This window comes from Chiroxiphia lanceolata, chromosome 18, assembly GCF_009829145.1.
Source record: "Chiroxiphia lanceolata isolate bChiLan1 chromosome 18, bChiLan1.pri, whole genome shotgun sequence".
Lineage (NCBI taxonomy): Eukaryota > Metazoa > Chordata > Aves > Passeriformes > Pipridae > Chiroxiphia > Chiroxiphia lanceolata.
The window spans coordinates 4,563,531-4,584,191 of record NC_045654.1 but is presented as its reverse complement, the minus strand read 5'-3'; the positions used below and the strand labels follow the sequence as shown (position 1 = coordinate 4,584,191).

The following is a 20,661-nucleotide window of genomic DNA, read 5'->3' as shown; positions in this document are numbered from 1 at the left end:
CCAGCCAGATAACAATCATTGCAACCTGGCACTTGTAACTGATAATTAACACCCAGTTAAAATTCAAATGAATTGCCAGTTGAACATGAAATGAGGTGTGTAAACCCAGGCCCTGAAAAAGCCAGAAATATTTGGCAGAAATGTCAGTTCTATCTATCTTTTGACAAAGTATTACAAATTATGAATCCAGCACTTTGACAGTTTAATCTTAAGACAGCTAACTAAAGTTTCATCTTTAGCTTTCAAACAAAAATAGTTGTATTTAGGTTTCTTACCTGGGGTCCTGCTGCCCAGTGCTACCTCTTCCATACAGAGGAATAACTTTATCTCGACTGATTCCTGCTTTACACACAGGACACACTTGCCTGTTTGGCCTGGTCTCTAGCCACTAAAAGAAAGGACATGATAAGGAAACTAGTAAAAGACCATAAAACAACAATATCCAAACCTCATTTGCAGCCAGGCAGAGAGACTTTAGCAATTCCTCAGAAAGCCCCAGAGCAAACCATTTTAATAAGTGCCAAGTGCTCTCCAAAATGGAGCTGGCACTTTGGCTGTTGCTCTGGTATGATCCACTTACTGATGTGCACACATTCAGACCTGCCCTGGAGTAAAATATGAAGAAATAAACAGTGCCAAGAGTCCTGCATAGGCCCAGGGCTAAGTGTAGACACCCTCCTTTCACCCAGCTTTTCCATAAGGTACCACAATGTAAAACATTACAAAGGCAGAGAGAAGTACACCCAGCACTTAAACCTGCAGAGGAACCCCCTACAGTAATTCTACCAAAACTGGAAATACTCAGGTGGAACAGAATTAAGTTTTCATGCTGAAAGAGCAGTTTGCAAGGTGTTGCACATGCAGTTGCATTAGCAGGTTGTGATTGCCCTGGAGAGAAAAGCACATTTAAAAAGAGGGGGATACTCCAGAGAACCAAGGGCTTTATTGAGCAACAGGAGCTGATGAAAGACAAAGTAAAAGGAAACCTGTCTTACCTGATGTAAACAAGGCCAACTGTGAGCATTCCCAGGACAATTTGTTCGCAGAGCAGAAAAAGGGGGAAAACAGAATTAGTTACTGACAACTCGATCTGACAAACGTACACGGACAGCACGGCTTGGCCACAGCAGAACCCTGGAATCCAGCTGGGCCAGTTCTGTAACCTCCCATTAAAGTAATTTTTGAAAGTACAGCCCAAGTCTGATCTCCACTGGTTCTTCCAGGTTACACAATCTAAGTTGCAAAGGTGGTTCTGTGCATATCCCCTTCGATTCCTCATCCTCTTCCACACCAAAGGCCCACACAGAGGCTGCATCAATCCTGGGGATCACTGTGCAAACTGGCTGTTCTGATACCATGGAAAGATATCTCTGAGCTAAGATGCAAATGAGCAAGATGTCAGTACTGAGACTTCAGGATCTTAAAAGATTTAGCTGAAACATCAGCCACATTCATAGAATCATGGAATAACTCAGGCTGGACAGTACCTCAGGTAGCCTGTAGTCCAACCTGATGCTCAGAGCAGGGTCAGCTATTGAGATCTGACCCAGTTGCTCAGGGTAGAAAAATTCCCATTATACAGAGTAAATTAATATGGCAAATTAAAAAAAGGTCAAAGAAAACAAGGCTACAAGACAAAACTGCAAACAGCCATCTGCTCTCAAAATGGTCTCGACAACCCTATTCAGACAAGACACATGCTATTTTTAAGGTTCCATTCTTCCAGATCCCTTTGTGCAATAATTCAATCTAATTTTATCTTAACAAGCCATTAGCCAGTGATTTTCCATCTCCTCAAATAAAAATCTGGATTTTCAGATGTTACATACATTTACACAGAAAAGAAATGCTCTTTTAGACCTCTTTTTATTAAAGATTTAGCCTCCTGTGTAAAATAACCCCCCAAACCCCCACATTTGGCCATGTCAATCCTTCATAACTTCCTAACATTCAAGAAAGAGTATATTCAAACCAAGTTACCCAAATTAGAAATGCTGCACATGTATTATATCTGTGCTGTACATTACTTCCATGTCAGATCAAAGAACTGAAAAGTTCCTATTACAACTGCAATACCATGGAAAAAGAGAAATATCCCACATGGAAAAGCTTATTGCCTATTTTTTTTAATTTTTTTATGGTTTCAAAGGAAAAAACAGCCAAGCCTGTGGGAAAAACTACAGTTTGGCCTCCATAACCTGGATTCAAAGGCAGGTTTAGGTAAAGAAGATGTCTGTGCTAGGCCAGACAGCACAAATAAAATAACACACAAAACCAAGCAGTATCAATGAGCTCTGAACTGTCTGTGTGGGGCTGCTTGTTTGCTTGTACAGAATAATCACAATATTCTGAGTTGGAAGGGACCCACAAGGCTCATCGAGTCCAACTCTTACAGGAATGGCCAGAAGAACAGGAAGTTTAAGATGCAAGAAACCCACTCCTGGACCATGAGCAAAGAACAACAGCTGAGAAGCTTCTCCTAAACCAAACCCACGGTCCTTACTCATTTTATACAGGACATTTGACATCTGAAATTATAAAAAGCACAGGATTCTATGGGATCAGCTGGATGGTGCTGATCTCTGGGCTGAGCTGTGAGGGTGAGAGCACTTACCAGAAGAGGTGCCCACACAAGCTGATCACTGCATCCTTGGCAGTGTCCAAGCAGATGTTACATTCAAAAGTGTTGTCCTGATTAGTGTTGTCCCCGGGACCGTTACTGCTGCTGCCACTGGTCCCCCCAGTGCTGGAGCTCTTGGTTGATGTAGGAGCTGTGGGTCCTTTGCTTGCCATCCTCAAGAACTACCCAGACACAAGGTCAAGAAAATTTTCCTGTTGGAATCCTAGCAGTGAGAAAGGGGGAAAAAACCAAACAAACCCAACTTCTTGATATTATAACACTGCATTCTGGTCCTATTCCAAACTGGTAGTGATTTATCTAAGAAGCTCTTGAATCCTGTTGTTGATGGTTTTAGTCTAACATAGCCAAGAGGGATCTTTTTTTAGCAACTAAGCTACTTTACAGTCCTGTAGTATGACCTGGCTGGTGTGTGACCTGTATTTTACTGTTACTGATAAGCAACTGAGATCCACAGCCAAAACAAACCCCCTGTATTTTCTCAGAAATGCCATTTGCTGTAAGAGGAATGAGCTCACCTAGTCACACACGCTCTTCCAAAATTCAAGACAAGTTAGAACTGCAAGTGCAGTCTGAAATAGGATTTAATCATGAAGCCAGTCTCAGTTTGGACAGACTGACAATGCAGAGTTCAGTGTTCATTAGTTTGGAATATTAATGATAATAATGATAAGCAAAGGCAGCTTAGAACTTGATTTGTCTCCTGAGCCGTATATTGCTGCTATCACAGCAATGTGTTGATACAACTATCAAACATTTCTAGTACTTTCAAACTATCAAGCATTTCTAATGCAGTAGTAATGCAGAAGTACTAAAAATGGTACCTTAATGCGCTTTAATTTTACCCACTACTCATTAACATCATCATATTTATCAGAGAACACCATTTATTTTATTTCAGTAGCAACAACCTCCACAGTCTCATCCTTGATATGTAAATTCCACAGTACCTAAATCTTTGAGACTCAGTATAAGGCATTTACATTTCCAGAAACAAACACTCTTAGCAGTGTAATATTTTTAATCTAAGAACTAAGAGAGTTTCAGCAGTTAGATATATATTAATTCACTAAAACAAAAATGTTTAAAATATTCCACTGTGCTTTCCATGAAACTCTGACATTACATGGCTACTGCAGGAACAGGAATACTTAGTTAAGGTTATGAGAAAAAAACAGGTGATTATCTGACCTTTTTGCAAGTGTACAAACAGTGAAGCACTTTCAAAGGGCAACTTGAATTTTTCAGAAGAATTTTTTTGCAAACTCACCCCACGGGCATTAAAGGCTTTCCTTGGTGTCACCTCTTTGTAGCAGAGCTGCAGAACAGGTGCAGGGCAGCAAAAGAAAACCTCAGGATCTCTGGCTGTTGCTGCCAGCAGCTTTTTTCATAACATACAATCCCACAGCACGGTCAAGGAAGCCTCACACTCAAGCCTGGTGAAGTATTGCAGCAGAGACACTCAGTTCCAGCAGGTGGAATGTATTTCTGCAGAGCTTTTTCACACAGTTACATCATTTTGCACAGTGTCCCAGAAGGGCAGCTTTGTATTCACAGATGCTGCACTTCAACATACGCTGCTTTCAGCACTGCTGACTCCCAGCATTTCACACCATGACTTCATTTACACTCAGTGCATTGTACAGAATCCAAATTCCTGTCGGTTCAAGGCAGATGGAAATGCTGCCAGCAAATAAACTATATGCTAAAGACACTTGGATTTTTCACACATCCTCACTACCAGAATCTTCAGCCTGTCTTGCTCAGTAGTTTACGTGAAAACTCACCAACCTGGACCCATATATATAAATATCAAAATTTAGAAAACCTCATTAAAACTAAGGAGTTCAACACACTGTGAAAAACACAGCATTACTTTATGGAATGGACACAAGAAATGTCTGGGTCTTATATCTTCACATATAACACAAGGAAAGGATGTAGAAGAGACAAATAAATTAATTTCTGTGTTCCTTAAAACAATGTGGGAAAAAAGGTAATTTTCTACAAATTAAATCCCATAAATTTAACACCACAAATCTGGAAACTCATCAAAAAGATAGAATCTGTATCTTCACCAACACCTACTAAAAAACCCCTTAGCTTTCAGTAACTATGAAAAATTAATAAATCATCAAGTTAGTGAAATATCAGTATGAAATGAAATGAAATAAAATGGCTAAGAAGAAGAAGAAGGATTGAAATGATACAACACAAGAGGTACTGGATCCCCTGTCACAGAGAGGGTCATTCCTTAGTCTGTACTGGGGATCCCCTCCTAATTATTTGTCCACTGGCTGATTGGGCCCAATGATTTATTAGGATATAACCAATTTAAAATATCAAAAATATATCAAAACACAACAGTAAAAATGATCAATCTCATCCTGAAAAGCCTTCTCACACATCTGCTCCTGTCCCTGGGATATCATTTAGCACACCCAGGTCTGTAACAAGCGCTGCTGGGTCTGTTCATCTGCCAGTCCGGCTGCACATGTGCAAAGAAGCAAACATGAAACAGTATCCAGTGGCTCATTTCCATTTGTTAATCATATACTGTGTCACTTGTGAGTGTGCCCTGTGGATCCTGAAGTCAATGTTCAACTGCAAATTCACCTGCTCTCAGTGTAGAACGAGCTCAAAATTGTTGAACTGTCACTTGAACCTCAACTCTGAGACAAAACTCTTTAGGGGAAAAAAAAACCCAAACCAACAAACCATAAGCAAACCACACGCTAAAAAACCCAACAATCAAGACAACAGGCCAAACCAACCCCATTTTCATTTTGATTTAGAGTTCAGAAGGAAGATTGTGAGTACACTGGTACAGAAGATGACTTTTGGGGTTAAGTAAACAGAGTTTAGAGTTGCCAGTGGAGGTTTGCCAAACCCTGGTCTCCAAATCAAGCCTAGAAGCATGATAAGTAGCAAACAAGTGAAAGGATATAAAAATCAGCTGATATCTAACTGGGGGCATTCAGAGATCTTGTCTTTTCTCCTTACTTTTTTGGTCTTTAGGTAATGACAAGAAAACAGCATCTTTGTTACTTAAAAGCCACCTATATTATCTGTTTATTTCCTTTAAATCATGATCCCTATGATATCCCAACAGACCGTTCTGACATTTACTACACCCAAGAATGAAGCAGATGAACAAGGAGCTCTACTGCAAGTCAGCTTCCTAAATGAAAAAGTCTGGTGGAGCTGAAGAAGACACGGAGGTGAAGATACATGAGATGGTGGAACTGGTCCTCCGGGAGGCACACGGGACACTGGGACAGCCGGGAGCTCGGGAGGTCCACGATGGGGGTAAGTGCAGGGGAAGGCCTCTTTTAGTATTTTAAATGTATTGTGTAAGCACTGGGTACAGATCTCACCAACTGGCAGCAAGAAAGACCTTTTACTCAAACGCTTTAAAAACTAAATCTGTAAATGTACTGGGGACAACTGCACAGCAGGAAAACGGGAGCTGAATGGCTGCTGTCACAGGTCACGTTTCTGAACCCAGCAAATGAGAATGACTGCATTTGCCAAGGTACACTGACCCAACCCTAAAACCATAGGAAAAACACTTCAAGCCAGACTGGCAGAGTTTCCACTACAAGTTAAAGCATGCAGAAAAAAAAAAAATCTTACTTTATCTAGGATTACTGAAATTGAAATAAGCCAAAGCTAGTTTGTTTGCGAAACAAGCTCGGATTTAGTTCCTGAACCTTTTGCAGTTTAAATCAAAAAGAAAACTTGTTGGATTATTTTTCTTATCACTACAGTGACATTTTCTGACACGTGTGACAAATTTTATAAAAGGAATATTAACATCAGAAATTCTATCTCAACCTAAAACTAATACTCAGAGTAGTATAAATACACCCACTCAAAAGTCAAACAAAAATCTAATACCTAACCTATTACAATTGCCTGGGCTTCAAGTACAACAACCAGGTAACCTCAGCTGATAATTGCTGACAGGGCCTCGAAGAAAGTACACTGACTTCTTGACAGTAATTTTTAGATATTCTTAGCAAACACGACTGTCCTTCTGTTAATCATTAAATATCCATTTATCTCTCGATACCTTTTTACTCTTTTCTGTCTCCCAAGCATGTTACATTTTAACTCCTTGGGAACATTTCCCGAGTTCATCTTTTCACTTCCTGCAACCTGCACAGCATCGGGCACCAGCTTTTCAGTATTAGCAAGAAGTGGTCTCAAAACTCATGTGATCACTTGCTCTTGCAAAACCAGCCATTTGCCTTCCAGCCCAACGTGCCCTTGCTTGGCCTCGTTTCTTTAATTGGGATTCTGCAACGTACTTCTGTGTTACAGCCCCTGTTCCCGGGGTGAGGGCCCAGCTGAGGGGCTGTTTTGGGAACCCCAAGGATTCGAGGCACCTCACGAACGCAAACAGTGAAAAACCTCAAGTGATTAAAGTAATTACTTTTTTATCCATTCCATAAAGGTTTAATATAGACCCTAAGAAAAACCTTTTGACAAAGATATTATCCTCTTACCTCACAAAGTCCAAAGGGAAAAAGAAAAAAACCAAACCAAACAAAGAGCACTGCTATAAGCACTCGGGTAATGCTGCCCGAGCCGGGCTGCAGCGCTGTGACAGGGACGTGCCGGGCTGACCGGGTTAGCAGAAAACGTGAAAATAACACCAAATACGACAGCAATGACGTGGTTTGAGAAGCAATAGGCGACTCTTAACATATAAGTAATTCTCGAAATGTTAGTAATGCCATGTACCAGAAACTGATGCCCGCGACATCGCCAGGGCCAGACCCCTCTACATACCCAGAGCCGGACCCATCTGTCGCGACAGCGGGTCCGGCCCGGCCGCAGCGCGAACACGGGGCCCCTGCGGGCCCCAACCCGGGGTTTCGGGGCAAACCCCGGCCGGCAGCGCCGGGCCCGGGCCGGGGCCGGACACGGGCCGGGCCTGCCGGGGCACCGGAGCCACCGGGCGACCACGGGGGTCCCGCCGCGCCCCCGCCCCGCTCGTTCGGAGCCTCACGGCGGCCCCGGCTCCCCCCAGTGCCCCCCGGCCCGGCCCGGCCCTGCTCACCGGCGGTGCGGGCCCCGCAGCCCCGCTCGAGCAGCCGCTCCGCCCGCGCCCGTCACCTGACGGCCCGGAAGCGCGGCCGGCGGAAGGGACCGGGCCGGGGCTGGGGCCGTTCCGCCCGCCCGGCACCGCCCGCGGCTCCCCCGCACCCGGCACCGGAGGCGCTGCCCCGGCGGCCCCTCCTGTGCTCCCCCCCAGACCCCGCACACGGGCGTTACCTGCGCTCCGGTAGAACGGCCGGGGCTACTCGGCCCGTTCCGAGCCCCCCCCCCCGCGCCCCTGAGCGCTGCGGCTGCCCCGGTTTGGCTGCCGGGGGAGGTGTCCAAACGGCGGCCTCTGGGGAGAGCACAAAGTTCTTAGTGAATGCGGAGGGAGGGAGGGAAGGAAAAGGAAGGAGCTTTGAGGGAAACAAATTGTTCAGATGTGAACAAACAAATGTGAGCAGAGCATTAGGATTGGAGCACGGGAGCATCTCCACGATGGGAACAGAGAGCCTGAGAAAGGTATTTAGAGCTTGATAAAGGTATCTGTAGGGCTGTGAAAAAGCCCAGGGTCAGAGGGACCAAAGGCAGGGTGAGGAGGTGACCTGGGGTCTGAAGGAACGGGTCAGAACTGAGAGATACCTGAGAAGGCACCTCTGAAGGCTCTGTCCCAGCTCTGAGGGCACCTCACAGTCCTGAGGACTCCAAGATACGAAACAGCCCAAAATTGCTTGTTTTACGCAGTGGAGAATGGGTTAATCTTAAACCAGCTGAAGGTGAGCCTTACGAAGGAATAGTTAAGAAATTAAGGGGGGTTAGTGCCTAGGGAGACCATTGGAAAGAGCCCAAGGATATTGTCAGAGGCCTGTCTCACACGTGGGCTGAGACTACACATCTCTAGTGTGAAGGGTGGAACGTACAAGCCGGGAGTGTCCAGCAGTATAAAAACACAGCTCTACTGAGCCTTCCTGCTGCTCTCAACAGCACAGAGCCCTGGCAAAACCCATGGAAAAGGGGTCTCCCAGAAGACCACCTGGAGTTGCCAAATGTGTTGATGTATCACACTGGAAAATTTCTAGTTGAGGTGAAGATGTGGTGTGTGAACATGGCAGTGGTGGTGCCATGGGGAGCACACAAGGCAGTTCCACCCTCAGGAGCAGTGTATTTGCTGTCTGTGAAAATCTCTCTAACAAAGCACTCTTCATTTTCAACCAGTCAGGAAAGCAGCAGGATTTGGTACAGCTTCTGCATTCAAACAAAAATTTGGCATCTCAGTGTAGTAGCTGATTAGGAAGAATTTAACGAGACCCCAAAGGTAGGAGCTATATCCTCCTGATGCTGATTAAAACAGGGATGAACTTATGAAATTCAGGTCAGCTCGGACTAGTCACTGTGTATGTCAAGAGAATTACAGCATGAAAAGCGAAAAATGGTTGATTTTGGTGTTATAATGGGAATAAGTAATGGTCTGGTAACAGTGGTAAAGTGCTGAGGATCTTATTATGGTCACTGACTCCTTCCACATCCTTTAGTGCCAGGTATTCCCTCTTTCTCCACAAATACCAAAGTGATACTGCTATCTAACTAAGGGTTTTCTGGTGTGGTTGGTGTGTTTAACACTCCTGCTCTGTGTGAGCTGTTGATGCTGAGGAACACCGAGATATTTTCCTGTGGGGCTCGTGGGAAGGGAGGCTGCTCAGCCAGAGATGGACATTGAAACCAGCAGTGTTCACCCCCAGCAGTTTCCCACGCGCGGGCACCGCTGGTCCCAGCGGCACAAACCCGGGCCGGGTCTGTCCGTGGGGGTGCCCCCGCTGCCCCTCGGGGGGTCTCGGGTGGGAGGGTCTCGGCAGACGCGGGCGGACTACAGCTCCCGGCATGCCCCGCTGTTGGACTGCAGCTCCCGGCATGCCCCGCTGTTGGACTGCAGCTCCCGGCGTGCCACGCGCCTGCAACATGGCGGCGCCCAGGGGCGGCTCGGGCCCAGACACCGACACCGGCAGCAGCTCGGACTCGGACGGCGGCGGCGAGGCCGCGGCGCGGTTCCGGGAGGCCGCCTGGGACTGTGCGGCGCAAGCGGCGGCGGCTGCACCACGGGCGGAGCCGCGCGGCGGTGAGGGGCCGAGAACAGCCGCGCTCTGCTCTCCTCGTGTTCTGCTCTGCCCTTCCTCCCCTCTCTCTTTTCGCTCTCCTCTCCTCTCCGGGTCCCTCCGCAGCGCCTCCTGCCCCAGGGGCTCCTCTGTGCCGCGGTACCGGTATGGGAGCCGGGCGGGGCCCTGCCCAGGTCATGCCCGGCCTCCAGCCCGGCCTAGAGCCCCTTCCCGGCAGGACTGGCGGAAGCCAAGTTTCCTTTTCCCCTCATAACTGTTTCCCCCCCCAAAGGTGGGCGAGAGTTGTCTTTCGGGCACGATTCTTTATGCTATAACATGTGGCCGAAGGGGGTTAAAGAAGTCGTTAAAGAGGTCCTGGAGCAGGTCTTTTGAACGTACTTTTGCTTCTTCCTTTTCAGGTGGCTTTAGGAAGGATCTGTTACAGCCCAAAGATCAGCCAAGCCTGAGGTATTTTTTCTCCTGGTTTCAGACTTTCATGTTTCACTGAAGAAAAAATTAATATATGTTGTATTTGGGCTGTTTACAGTTAATACCTTGTGTAATTCTCACTGGAAGGGCCTGCTCTGTTTTGGGAATTAGCCCAACCATAATCTGAAATTATGGTTAGATCTGAAAAAGATAGTAAGTTTTTTTATAAGTACATTTGTCATTCCTCTACCAGCAAGGAAATATAAAAGTTGAAAACTTACTACTGCTGTCATTAACAGCCTTAGTTCCATTGTCAGAAACTGCCCAACTCTGTAAGTGTCCCGTGAAGGAATTAGTGCAATTACATATATTACAGTCTCTTGTCTCCTGTTTGGGTGAGGGCACCAGGTGTTTCTGGCCTTGAAAGAGAATAATCCTTGTTCTTGTTCTAAACGGGCGGGAGGTGAACGGCTGCCAGGAGGGTGACAACGAGCTCCACACAACTGCAGAGTTCAGAGCACACGTGGCCAAGAAACTGGGAGCAATGCTGGACAGGTATGGGCAGGCAAGGCTGAAAAGGTTTGTTCTATGGATCAGCTACACTGATGCTTTTTGTGTGCTAAACTCAGGAAGTTCAACATCATCTTGTCTCCTTCATTCCTGTATTTAGTGCAAGCTTCCGATGTTCCCTGATCTAACCTTGTTGATGTGCTGTGCCCCTCTAGTAAAGATCCTGTGCAGCACTGCCTGTGACCATTTGCCTCTGTGGTGAATGTGCTGTGGGGACGGAAAAATGTCGGATTTGGGTGCCTTTGGTCATTTAAAGGGTGGCATGGAAATCTTCCATTTGTTCTTACATCTAAAGCAGTGCCCAGTTCAGGGTTGTGCTGGCAGTGTGCCTCTGACTGGGCTGTTCAGTGTGTAAATATGGCCCTGGAGAACTAGAATTCCTGGTGTTTGGAGCTGGCTTTAGAAAGGCTGCTTTTAAATCATTCCTGTGGCATGTGTTGCTGAGGGGAGAAGGCCTGGTCTGCCCTGAAAGCAGGGACCTGAGGCAGCCTCACTAACAAAAAAGTGTAACATCTCCCTCTAGTCTTGTTTCCCAGAAATATCCAGCTTGAGCTGGGTTTGCACAAACCTAAGTTCTGACTGGAGTTTTCTGTTTAGTTTCATCACTGTTTTGAAGGACTCATCAGGACCTTCTCAGACCTCTGTGCCACAGTCTGACTCTGCAGATGATGGTGAGTTCCAGTCTCAGCCATTGTGACTGTGTTGGTTAAGTGATGACAAGTGGGATGGAACCTGTCCATCACCAACTAATTGGTTGTACACCCAACTAATAAACATTTTCAATAAAAGGTTTTTCTTAGTGCCTGTGAGGGCTGTTGCTTTGCAGCCGTGACCTTTGTGCCCCAAGTCCTCCCACACAGTCCCAAATAATTGCTGTCAAGCTCTGTAGCAATACAGTAACAGTAGTGAGGCTTCCAGGGAGATGGCTGTTGATTGCTTTCACCTCTGTTTTATATCATGTCTAAAATTCCTCTTCCCATACCTCAGGTTTTCGCCTCTTCTCCTCCTCTGTCCCTGGAGACTGTGGGAAACCAGAGCCTTGCCCTGCAGCAAGGAGGAGGCGCCCAGTGAGCTCCAGGTGAGGTGTTGGCAGCTGCTTTACTCCTCAAGGACTGTTGCATCCCACATTTCAAAGGCAGCTGGAAATCCCACGAGGGAACAGGAAGCTGAAAAGCTGGAAAAGTGTGTATTCATGACTGACATTGGACTAGACCAGAATTTTGTTTCTTATTTTAGTGCTGGGGGAACCAGAAATGTTGGTGGGAGATTTTCTTTCCCCTCCTTGTGTGTGTAAAGAGCATCCTGGCCTTCCATCTGGTTAAATACAAACTGTGGTGTGGAAGTCCCAGAGCCACTGGGTGTTTATCACGTGTTCTCATCTCAGATTACTCTGCTGGCCGAGTTTTGGGTGAATGGAAGGCAAAAGTGTAACACAACCTCCTTCCCTCTTGTTCCCTTCCCAGCGACACGGACAGTGACCAGGAATGGCAAAGGTTCCAGGAGGCTGCTGTGTCAGCTGCAGATATTCTGAAGCAAAGTGCTTTTCCTGCACTATCCCAGGATTCCAGCCAGGATCAGAGTCAGGGTTGTGTAGAGCACAACCAGAAAAAAAAGAAGAAGAAGAAGAAGAAAATTAAGGGAGAGAAAAATATTCAAGAGAAAAGAATAGACCCAGTAGAGTGTGACCAGATCTGCAAAGATTTGCCTCGGTTGGTGTCTGCAAATGGACAGCAGGAGAGACAGAACAGCAATCATGGAGACAACTCAGTGCTGCCAGGAGCTGTGAAGAAGAAAAGGAAGAAGAAAAAATTAGAATGATGGTTTTACTCTGCAAACAGCAGGCAGTTGTGATGGATGAAGGAAATGAAAGAAAACTTAACAACAAGAGTTGCTGCAGAGGAGGGAAAATTAATTGGCAGAGCTTCTGTTCTAAAAGCTCAGTGGCCTGAGAGACTAATTAAGTGCCTTCCTGTGCTGTTGGCACCCCTGTGGAAGGGAACATTGTTCTCCTCACATGGCAGTTGTCTGTGCTGCTGCTTGTGCAGGCCAACCCTAAAAGGACGAAATCCTGTGCCAGACTTGTTTGACAGAGGGGTGTAATCACAGCTGCATCCCTCCTGCTCTGTCTTCACATCATGAAACCAAATCTGGTGTCCTGGAGAAAGTACATGATGAATTGAATTTGGTTTACATGGCAACAGGTGATCAACTCCCTTTTCTCTTTGCCTCTTGTAGGCGCCTACTAAGAATAACTCCAGCCCGTGGGAGACTCATTTACCAAAAGCACCCTTTCAGATACCAGGGCCCCCTTATTTTTTTTCCTGTGATCATCATAACAATCTGTTGTTGAAACCTGCAGTGTTACTAATCCCTCTGCAGTCTGCAGCTCTCCAGGGCCCCAGCACATAACCAGTGTGCAGTGAGCTGATTTCAGGGTTGGTATAAATGGGTCCTGCTGTTCAGTTGTGTCCACTGACATTTTTTTTCATGTATAGTTTTTTACGGCATCTGTTGTTATTAAATTCTGTTACGCTGTTGGGCTTATTTAACTTGGTAGGTTTTGTACAACAGTGGCTTTCTTGCTGTATTTGGATTCTCCCCAGCAGAGAGAGAGATGGTTGAGGGTGGCTCTTTAGTTGCTATGAAATTGCTACAGGAAGGACTTAAGCCTAATTTAAAAATTACCGTGTTTCAGTCCTTGATTGGGTTGATTATGACTTTTGTCTCTGAAATACTGTGAGGTTTGGTGGGTTTTGGTATGACTCTTAGTCTGTTTATGCTTCAGTTCCAGTCTTTCAGGAAATTACCTGTTACTAATAAATATTTTTCTTCTCTTTTAAGATTGTTGGGTTTCAGTAGATCCAACTTATTTGCCCTAATCAGGAGACCAGAAAGCCAGATTAGAAAAACCAAAAGAGTGAACTGTTGCTCTTTGAGCATGGGAAACCTGCTGTAAGATCCCTGCTGGTTTTCAGTCAAGAAAACACAGTTGGCATCCAAAAATGGAAAAGCCAAGTAGAAAATTGGCTTGTAATCTAACTGAATGTGCCAGCACAAGTTACTTGTCTTATGGGGCAGTTAAAACTGCAGTGCACTGCAGCTTGGGCCTGGGCTTTCAAATGCATAGTGGCCTAAACATTACCTTTTGATTTGATCTAAGATTATTTTTGTGCTAGTTGGAAGTTATGTGTATATTTGCAACTGATGCACATGGGAAATTAGGAAACAATTCTAGGATAAAACTCCTCAGAGAATCTAGTGCCTGAAATTGTTGGTGGTGTCTAGAGGAAGCTCCTATCATTGAAACCTGTAATGGACATCTGCAATTTTGTAATTTCCAGATATAACTGAAAAGTTCATTGTTGGGCTTTTCCTTTTTTTAATTTTCTCTTGTATCTTAACCTTATAAGAGTCTTGAGCATGTTCTAGTCTCAAGGTTTTTTATCCATTTCACAGTAGAAAGAGTAGCTCAGTTTCAGTCACAAAAACCTGTTAACTGGGGCTTTCTTCATGTCTGGCTAATGACATATCAGTGATGTGAATGTTGAGAGTAAATAGAGAGGGATAATTAGAAGAGGAATTATATGAGTAGGTCCTTGGGACTAAAAACCTACACTTAGTGCAGACTCTTAGACCCCGGGGTGATTATTTGCATATCAAGAGCTACAGAATCGAGCCTACAGGGAAGCCAAGAATGAGCCATGTTCTGTAAAATGAATCCAAGCTGACATGTTTATAGAGAAAGATGAAGGAATCTCTACTCTCTGTGGAGCTTGGGAACCTCCCAGTTGTTGTGCAGTGTCAGGGACCAGTGGGGAATGCCATCCTCCAGATCATTCAGCAAGTCACATGAGATAAGAATCCACAGGGTTAATGCAGAGAACTGGAATCTCCTTGCTGCTGTTAAACTTTAATTTCTGCATTTAAAACAAAGCAGAGCTATATCAAAAATAACCAAGCCATTTCCACTGGGATAGCATGATTTTAGAGCAGGTCATTTGTAACTGAGAATGTTTGGTACTTTGGTTGTTAATTAAGGATTTGTAGCTTGTAGTCAGTGATCCCATGCTGACAGGTTTGTGCCAAGCCGTTCCCAAATGTGTTTCTTGGTGATTTTCTTTGCAAAGTCAGGAACCAAGTTCTCTCTCTTGCCTCCAAGGTGCTTTTATTGTTATTATTGGTGCTCCTTCAGCACAGGAGGACAGTGTTTTAAAGATGGTGTCCCTTCTTTGGCAGCTCAGCTTTGCTTTTTCCTTCATGGCGTAGTCTGGTGTTGGCAGGTTTGTACAGGCCCAGCTTGATGAACGCTGAGCTGAATGAAAGCCCCATCCAGGCCCTGGCACTGCTGCCATATTTCAGTCAGGTCCCTGACTTGGTGGGATTCCCTCTTGGGCAGCCACAAAAGGATGTCTGGTCATTCTGTGGTGGCCTGTGGGGTTTGGGTTTGCTGTTTCTGGGGGGGACACAGTGGATTTTAGCAGTGCCAGCATCATCTTCCCATGGCTTCTGTCTGGAGCCTGAGACATTTTCTCTCCTGGAGGCAGCTGAGCAGGGGTCTGTGTGAGGCAGTGGGGGCTGGCTCAGTGCAGCAGCCCTTCCTTCCCGTGGTGACAGAGGTGACAATGATGGCAAACAGGGTTGGAGTTGCACCTGAGTCACCCTGGGGGCAGCTGTGGTGATCACTGGGTGGAGGAGGCCATCTGTGTGGAGATGAAGGTCTCGATGACGTTGTGGGTGGATGGCAGCAGCTGGCTGTGGCTGTTGGTGGGGTCAGAGCTCTGGTACAGCACCAGGCTGCTGGAGGACACTGCCAAAGGCACAGGCACAAGGTCAGTACAGATTCCCACTGCAGGCCCCTTACCCTGTGTGTACACCCTCACATTTCCACCATGGCTGCACTCCCCTGGCACAGGGGCTTAATTCCTTTTGTCTGTCTGTTTTGTGTGCTGTTACATTGGTCCTGAAAACACTGAGGGCAGCAGAGAATTCAGTTTTGAGGATTCTAGTTGATCTCCTAGTTCTCTTAGAAATGGGAAGATCCAGCTGGAGTCTCTTCATGAGGGACCCTTGGACTTTTCAGCCCTGAAAACTGCCCACAGGACTGGATACTCGTTGACACTGATTTTGCCAATATTTTTAAGGTTATTTTCCTCTCTAGTTTCTGAAGGAGCCCATTCCCACAGTCTGGCCTTACACAGAAAGTACTCTGGATTTTTTCCTTGTACCAGCTTTTTGACCCCTTCAGGACACTGGTATGGCCCTCTTAGGGAATTGTGAGCCCCAGTTACCATTTCCTAACTGGATTTTGCAGAGTTGGGAAGAGAAACTGGGCAATATGTGGTTTGAGACAATAGTGGCTGCTGCTCTTACCCGCAGGGCTCGAGGAGAGGCGTGGGCCTGGCTGAAGGTGCTGGATGGTGGTGTCCTGGTTCTGTAGGTGGATTGTTGGTGCCTGTGACACTGGTGTGTGCATCCCAGACTCGGTGTGAGTCTCTGAGTCAGGGGTGAATGCCTAGAGAAAAGAGAGTTAACAGTGCCTGGCTTCTTCATCCCTTCTAACAGGTGTGAGAGGAGAGTTCAGCAGGTGCTGTTTCTAAGGACAATTAAATCCCCCTTGATGATGCAGTGAGGAGCTTTCTCTAGTGCCTCCAGTACTGCAGCTGGCACCAGTGAGGAGATAAAAGAGATGGTCCTGCTGGGATGACACAGACACCACACACCCAAAACCTCTTTGACAAGCAAGGAGCTGCCTGCAGACTGGTGCAGTTCTAAGGTGGGGAACAAAGGCATGTGCTGTTACCTGTTTAGTTGGTGTCAGGTTGGTCAGGGCGCTGAGGTTGGCTGTGTCTGTTATCACCATGGTTTGTGGTAAGAGACCTGTGTGTGTGTACTGGGCCACTTCAGACTTGGGGCCGTAGAGAGCTGTGCAGGAAAGAAAACAAGGTCATGTGGATGCTGGAGCTTTGCATGAGGCTGGTTTGGCTGAGTTGTTCTCCTCGTGCGAGGGGACCTGCTGTCTGTCTCTGAAAGGCTGGGAGTGGAGGGACAGGGAGATGAATGCAATAGAAAAATAATTTCATAATTAGAGCAACAACAGCAGAAGAGGAAACCAGAGTGCTGCAAGCCCAATTCCCAGCAAATGCCCTAGAACAGAGGCTTTATTTTTGTTTGCTTGAGCAAACGAGTTCGTGCTCTTACCGTGAGGGTTCTGTATCTGGGCCATGGTAGCCATGAAGGGGCTCTGGTTGATGTGGCTCTGGACTTGCTGCATGAGGGGCTGCTGGTAGGATGGGTGCAGTTGCTGGGAGAACTGGACAGGCTGCAGGGTAGTGAGGCTGCTCCCCATGCTGTTTATCACAGGTACACTCTGGGGCTGGGTTGAGGCCAGGCCTGGAAAACAAGGACTGATGACAGGGGTGTCACACACTGTGGGAGGAGTGTGGCTGCTCTGTAGTGGGGGTGTCACACAGTCATTGTGGCAGCCCTGTTGTTGCAGGGTGATTGCAGATCCTGCTTTTCAGGAGTTTCATTAGTTATCTGTGATGAAGAATAGATTTCATGCCTGTGAGAGGGAAGTGGCAATGTGCAAAATGTGCACTGCAGAACCCCACCTCTGGTTTCCAGTGCTTGTTCCTGTCTACATCCCTGTGTACCAGTGTAGCCCATTTTCCAGTTTAGTGATGACCTGACACAGAGGTCCCCTGGGAGGCCTTGCTCAGAAGTAAACTCAGAGCATCATTTCAGTGCCCAGTTAATTTTACTCTTTTTTTTTTATGAAGCTCTTGGCACCAGAATTAGACTGTAGCTGTCCAGCCACATGGAGTAGAGTTTAACCTCTTTTTGCTAGGGCTGCCAAATTATGGAATTTGTGTCAGGTAGAAGGTTTCACACATTACTGCCCTTTTCCCACAACTGTTCAAACCCTATTCCTGTAAATCAACAAGTCTCTCCAGCGCTCCAATTTTATGGTTTTTGTTTGCACAGAATTTGAATCTGTATCATAATCTGAGGTATAAATGGAAATGGAAATTAATTCAGAGCTGTCACCATGGAACAAAATAAGGCCTCTTTCTTCCTGGGAAGAAAGCATAAGAGGAGAGTATACATTTTATTTTCCGGTATCTAATGAGTTGTGCTTTGGCAGTAGACTAGTCTTGGAATGAAAAGAAATCTCATACAAGTCCAGAAAAGCTGTTAAAGTGAAAAACATAAAAAAATAGTAATTACTGTGGATTCCAAAGGCATATGCTGCTCTTTGCAGGAAGTGGAACAGTATGTTTTGTCTTTCAAGCACCATGAACATGCTTCAATTTTCATAGTTCTAAGGAAGTATTACGTTTATATTTGGGAAGACGAAGAGCAGCAAACCAAAACATTGGCATAGGAATAGATTGCAGAAGTCCCTTTACTCTTAAAATGTGGGTTTGTGTGTAACATAATTCTAACATGAGGAACATCTGTCCCTTAATCCCACTGGAACCTGCAAAGACCAAGTGCTGCTGAAGATCCTTAGTGACAATTTCCTCTCGTGTGTCACTGCCAGCTTAGTGCCTTTGCCTCTGGAAGTGGGGCAGGTGGCTGTAGGAGTGACAGGCAGCTCTTTGTGTGACTCCTGGCAGGGTTTAACTCACCGATGACCAGGGTGGAGGCTCCGGTGTTGGTGAAGGCGGGTGCCAGGGACGGGGTCTCGCCCGCCCCGATGGCCATGACGCCCGGCAGGGATGCCATGATCAGGTTCTGGGTTTGCTGGCTCAGGGCGTGTGGGCTCTGCTCCAGGCTGTGCAGGGCAGTCAGGGTGCTGACAGGGGGGAGGGTTCCTCCAGGAGCTGACACCTGTGGGAAAGGAGAACCCTAAACATGCCACCTGCAGCAGGCTGGGGAGTCCCAAGGCTGTGAGAAACATCCTCCCTTTCTTCCTGCCTGCTCTGACCCCTTGATAACTAGGAAGGCTTCATATTTGCTTGTCTGCAGTTTCCCTGTGCTCAATTAACTAGCACAAGTCAGCTGTTGACATACTGAGAGTAAACTGAGAGTTTAGTTTGTTCAAATTTAAGAAATCATCAGGATTTTTCAAACAGGAATGAGATTAGGCCCGGTGCATTCTTTTTAGAGAAAGAATATCTTTCACAGCTGGGGGTAGAAGGTGATGGTCAGAGAAATTAAGAGGCTTGGGTACACAGTAGTTCTAGATGCAGAGTTCAGCACAGAATGCAGGAGTTTCTCTTCTCTTGTTCACCTTTTCCCCCAAGAAGTGCCTGTAATTTCCCTTTCTCCCTTCAAGTGTCTGTTAGTGGCCAGTGATTGCGATTTTAAAGGACTTGCTGAGAAGTCCCGTTAGACTATTTTTGTCACACAGTGTATTTTTCAGGCTGTGTTACATGGCAGTTCCCTGCTGATAGAGAGGAGAAGTACCTGTTAGAACAGGACTGTTCTGTGTTTGTGTGTCTTGCTGATTCAGTCTGTCTTTGAGAAATTTAATAACTTGACTGTTTTCTCAGCCTCTAAAATGAACCACATAACCTGTGTCTATGCTCCAGGGGGGTTTTGAGTTTGCAAGGCCCTTTAGAGACCTGTAATCAAAGTACTGTGGAAGAGCAAAAAGGCATTCTAATAATTTGGCTGATAGAGAAAGTTCAACACTTTATATTATACTTTTTTTTCTCTCCCCTCAGACAAAAAGCTGTAAGGAACCTTTAGTAAGAGTAAGCACCACGAGGTTAAACAATGGGACAGACCACCTTGATATGAGTTTTAGAAGACAGACATAGAAGATTTCCAGGACCTCATAAAAGACTTATTTTCTTCAGCAAGAGACCAGAAAGCAGCAAAGTGAGTGACTGATGGGATTTAAATCATACTCATTTTTAGTGACCTTAACTTTGCCTCAGGCCAACTTGCACTAATGCAAACTTCTGCCAACTGTTTCTGTGTAAGCAAGGGAACATGTGCAATCTGAAATGATCAGTCATATAGTTCTAGTGCTTCAGTGCTAATTATGTGGGAAAAGGTGTAATCAGACCTCAAAAGGAAATTGGCTTTGAGAAGGTGGATTGCTGCAATCTACATATGCAGTGCTGTCTGCATACAGGCTGTTGGGCTTAATTTTTACAGGTAAGGTAGATGTAGGTGTGGTTCTGTGTTCTGTTAATCCCACTGGTCTGATCAACTATCTTGAGATTTGTCGAGTTCAGATGAGAGTTGGAGATGAGGTGAGAACCTCACTGTGGAAAGGAGGAGAGAACAGGGTTTTCTGGGAAGAAGGAAACCATGTCATACCTTGAGTGCTGTGTTTTCAGAATAGGCTGTTTTGATTGCTCATAAGGAAATGGCTTCTTGCTTTCATGCTCTAATTCCTACCCTCACTGCAGTTTAGAGGGCACTTGTGTCTCAGGACTGTTGATCTTATGTGGTCAGTGCAAAGTGACTTTGTAATATCTCTACAAAAAGGTGGGTTTAAGAACATCCTGGGAAAAACTACTTCTGAATAGTCCACATTGTGACCACAGTCAGCAGAGCTGATGTCCTCCAGTCAGCAGAATTGAAGCACCCCTCACTTACCAGCTTAGTGTCTGTGCTCAGTAGGTTCTGGCTGGGCTCCAGTCCCGGGGGAGAAACCTGGTGCAGGATGGTTTGGGTGGTCACCATGGAGCTGTTCCCGTGGGGGTTGCTGCTGGAGGACTCTGCCTCACTGGCTGGCTGCTGGTTGTACCTCACTCCTGCATCACAACAGGAGGGAAACTGGTTGTCAAAAATGAGAAACTGAGAAACTTTGGCAGGTGCTAAATTGAGTTTCCTTTGCAGGCACTTGCCTCCAGATGTTTGGGCGGGGACTTAATGGGTAGTAGGGGAACCAGATGAACAGGACTTCTCACACCCTGCCCTGGCTTT

The 20,661-nt window shown here is 46.0% G+C and overlaps 3 protein-coding genes across 6 annotated transcripts in view; 1 reads left to right on the top strand and 2 right to left on the bottom strand.

Annotated features, from left to right (window-relative positions):
* The window catches only part of RNF185 (ring finger protein 185), a 14,147-nt gene extending 6,165 nt beyond the window's left edge, over positions 1-7,982 (bottom strand). Inside the window, exons 1-5 of one of the 4 annotated variants that reach the window (XM_032705781.1) lie at positions 7,922-7,982; positions 3,909-4,074; positions 2,615-2,843; positions 996-1,014; positions 276-388 (exon numbers count right to left, since the gene is read on the bottom strand). In XM_032705781.1, coding sequence (XP_032561672.1) covers positions 276-388; positions 996-1,014; positions 2,615-2,793 — 311 coding nt within the window. In that variant the 5' untranslated portion in view covers positions 2,794-2,843; positions 3,909-4,074; positions 7,922-7,982. Of the gene's footprint in view, positions 1-275; positions 389-995; positions 1,015-2,614; positions 2,844-3,908; positions 4,075-7,149; positions 7,302-7,706; positions 7,816-7,921 lie in introns of those variants that run through there. The other 3 variants (XM_032705780.1, XM_032705782.1, XM_032705783.1) reach the window with 3 other exon arrangements.
* The window catches only part of C18H12orf43 (chromosome 18 C12orf43 homolog), a 26,407-nt gene continuing 13,127 nt past the window's right edge, over positions 7,382-20,661 (top strand). Inside the window, exons 1-8 of the mRNA XM_032706135.1 lie at positions 7,382-8,055; positions 9,538-9,797; positions 10,194-10,242; positions 10,660-10,758; positions 11,371-11,444; positions 11,761-11,851; positions 12,237-12,974; positions 19,446-19,602. Of these exons, the coding sequence (XP_032562026.1) occupies positions 7,382-8,055; positions 9,538-9,797; positions 10,194-10,242; positions 10,660-10,758; positions 11,371-11,444; positions 11,761-11,851; positions 12,237-12,591 (1,602 nt within the window). The 3' untranslated portion in view covers positions 12,592-12,974; positions 19,446-19,602. The remainder of the gene's footprint in view (positions 8,056-9,537; positions 9,798-10,193; positions 10,243-10,659; positions 10,759-11,370; positions 11,445-11,760; positions 11,852-12,236; positions 12,975-19,445; positions 19,603-20,661) is intronic.
* The window catches only part of HNF1A (HNF1 homeobox A), a 15,901-nt gene continuing 9,903 nt past the window's right edge, over positions 14,664-20,661 (bottom strand). Inside the window, exons 5-10 of the mRNA XM_032705769.1 lie at positions 20,332-20,489; positions 18,405-18,606; positions 16,972-17,163; positions 16,574-16,695; positions 16,144-16,285; positions 14,664-15,580 (exon numbers count right to left, since the gene is read on the bottom strand). Coding sequence (XP_032561660.1) covers positions 15,453-15,580; positions 16,144-16,285; positions 16,574-16,695; positions 16,972-17,163; positions 18,405-18,606; positions 20,332-20,489 — 944 coding nt within the window. The 3' untranslated portion in view covers positions 14,664-15,452. The remainder of the gene's footprint in view (positions 15,581-16,143; positions 16,286-16,573; positions 16,696-16,971; positions 17,164-18,404; positions 18,607-20,331; positions 20,490-20,661) is intronic.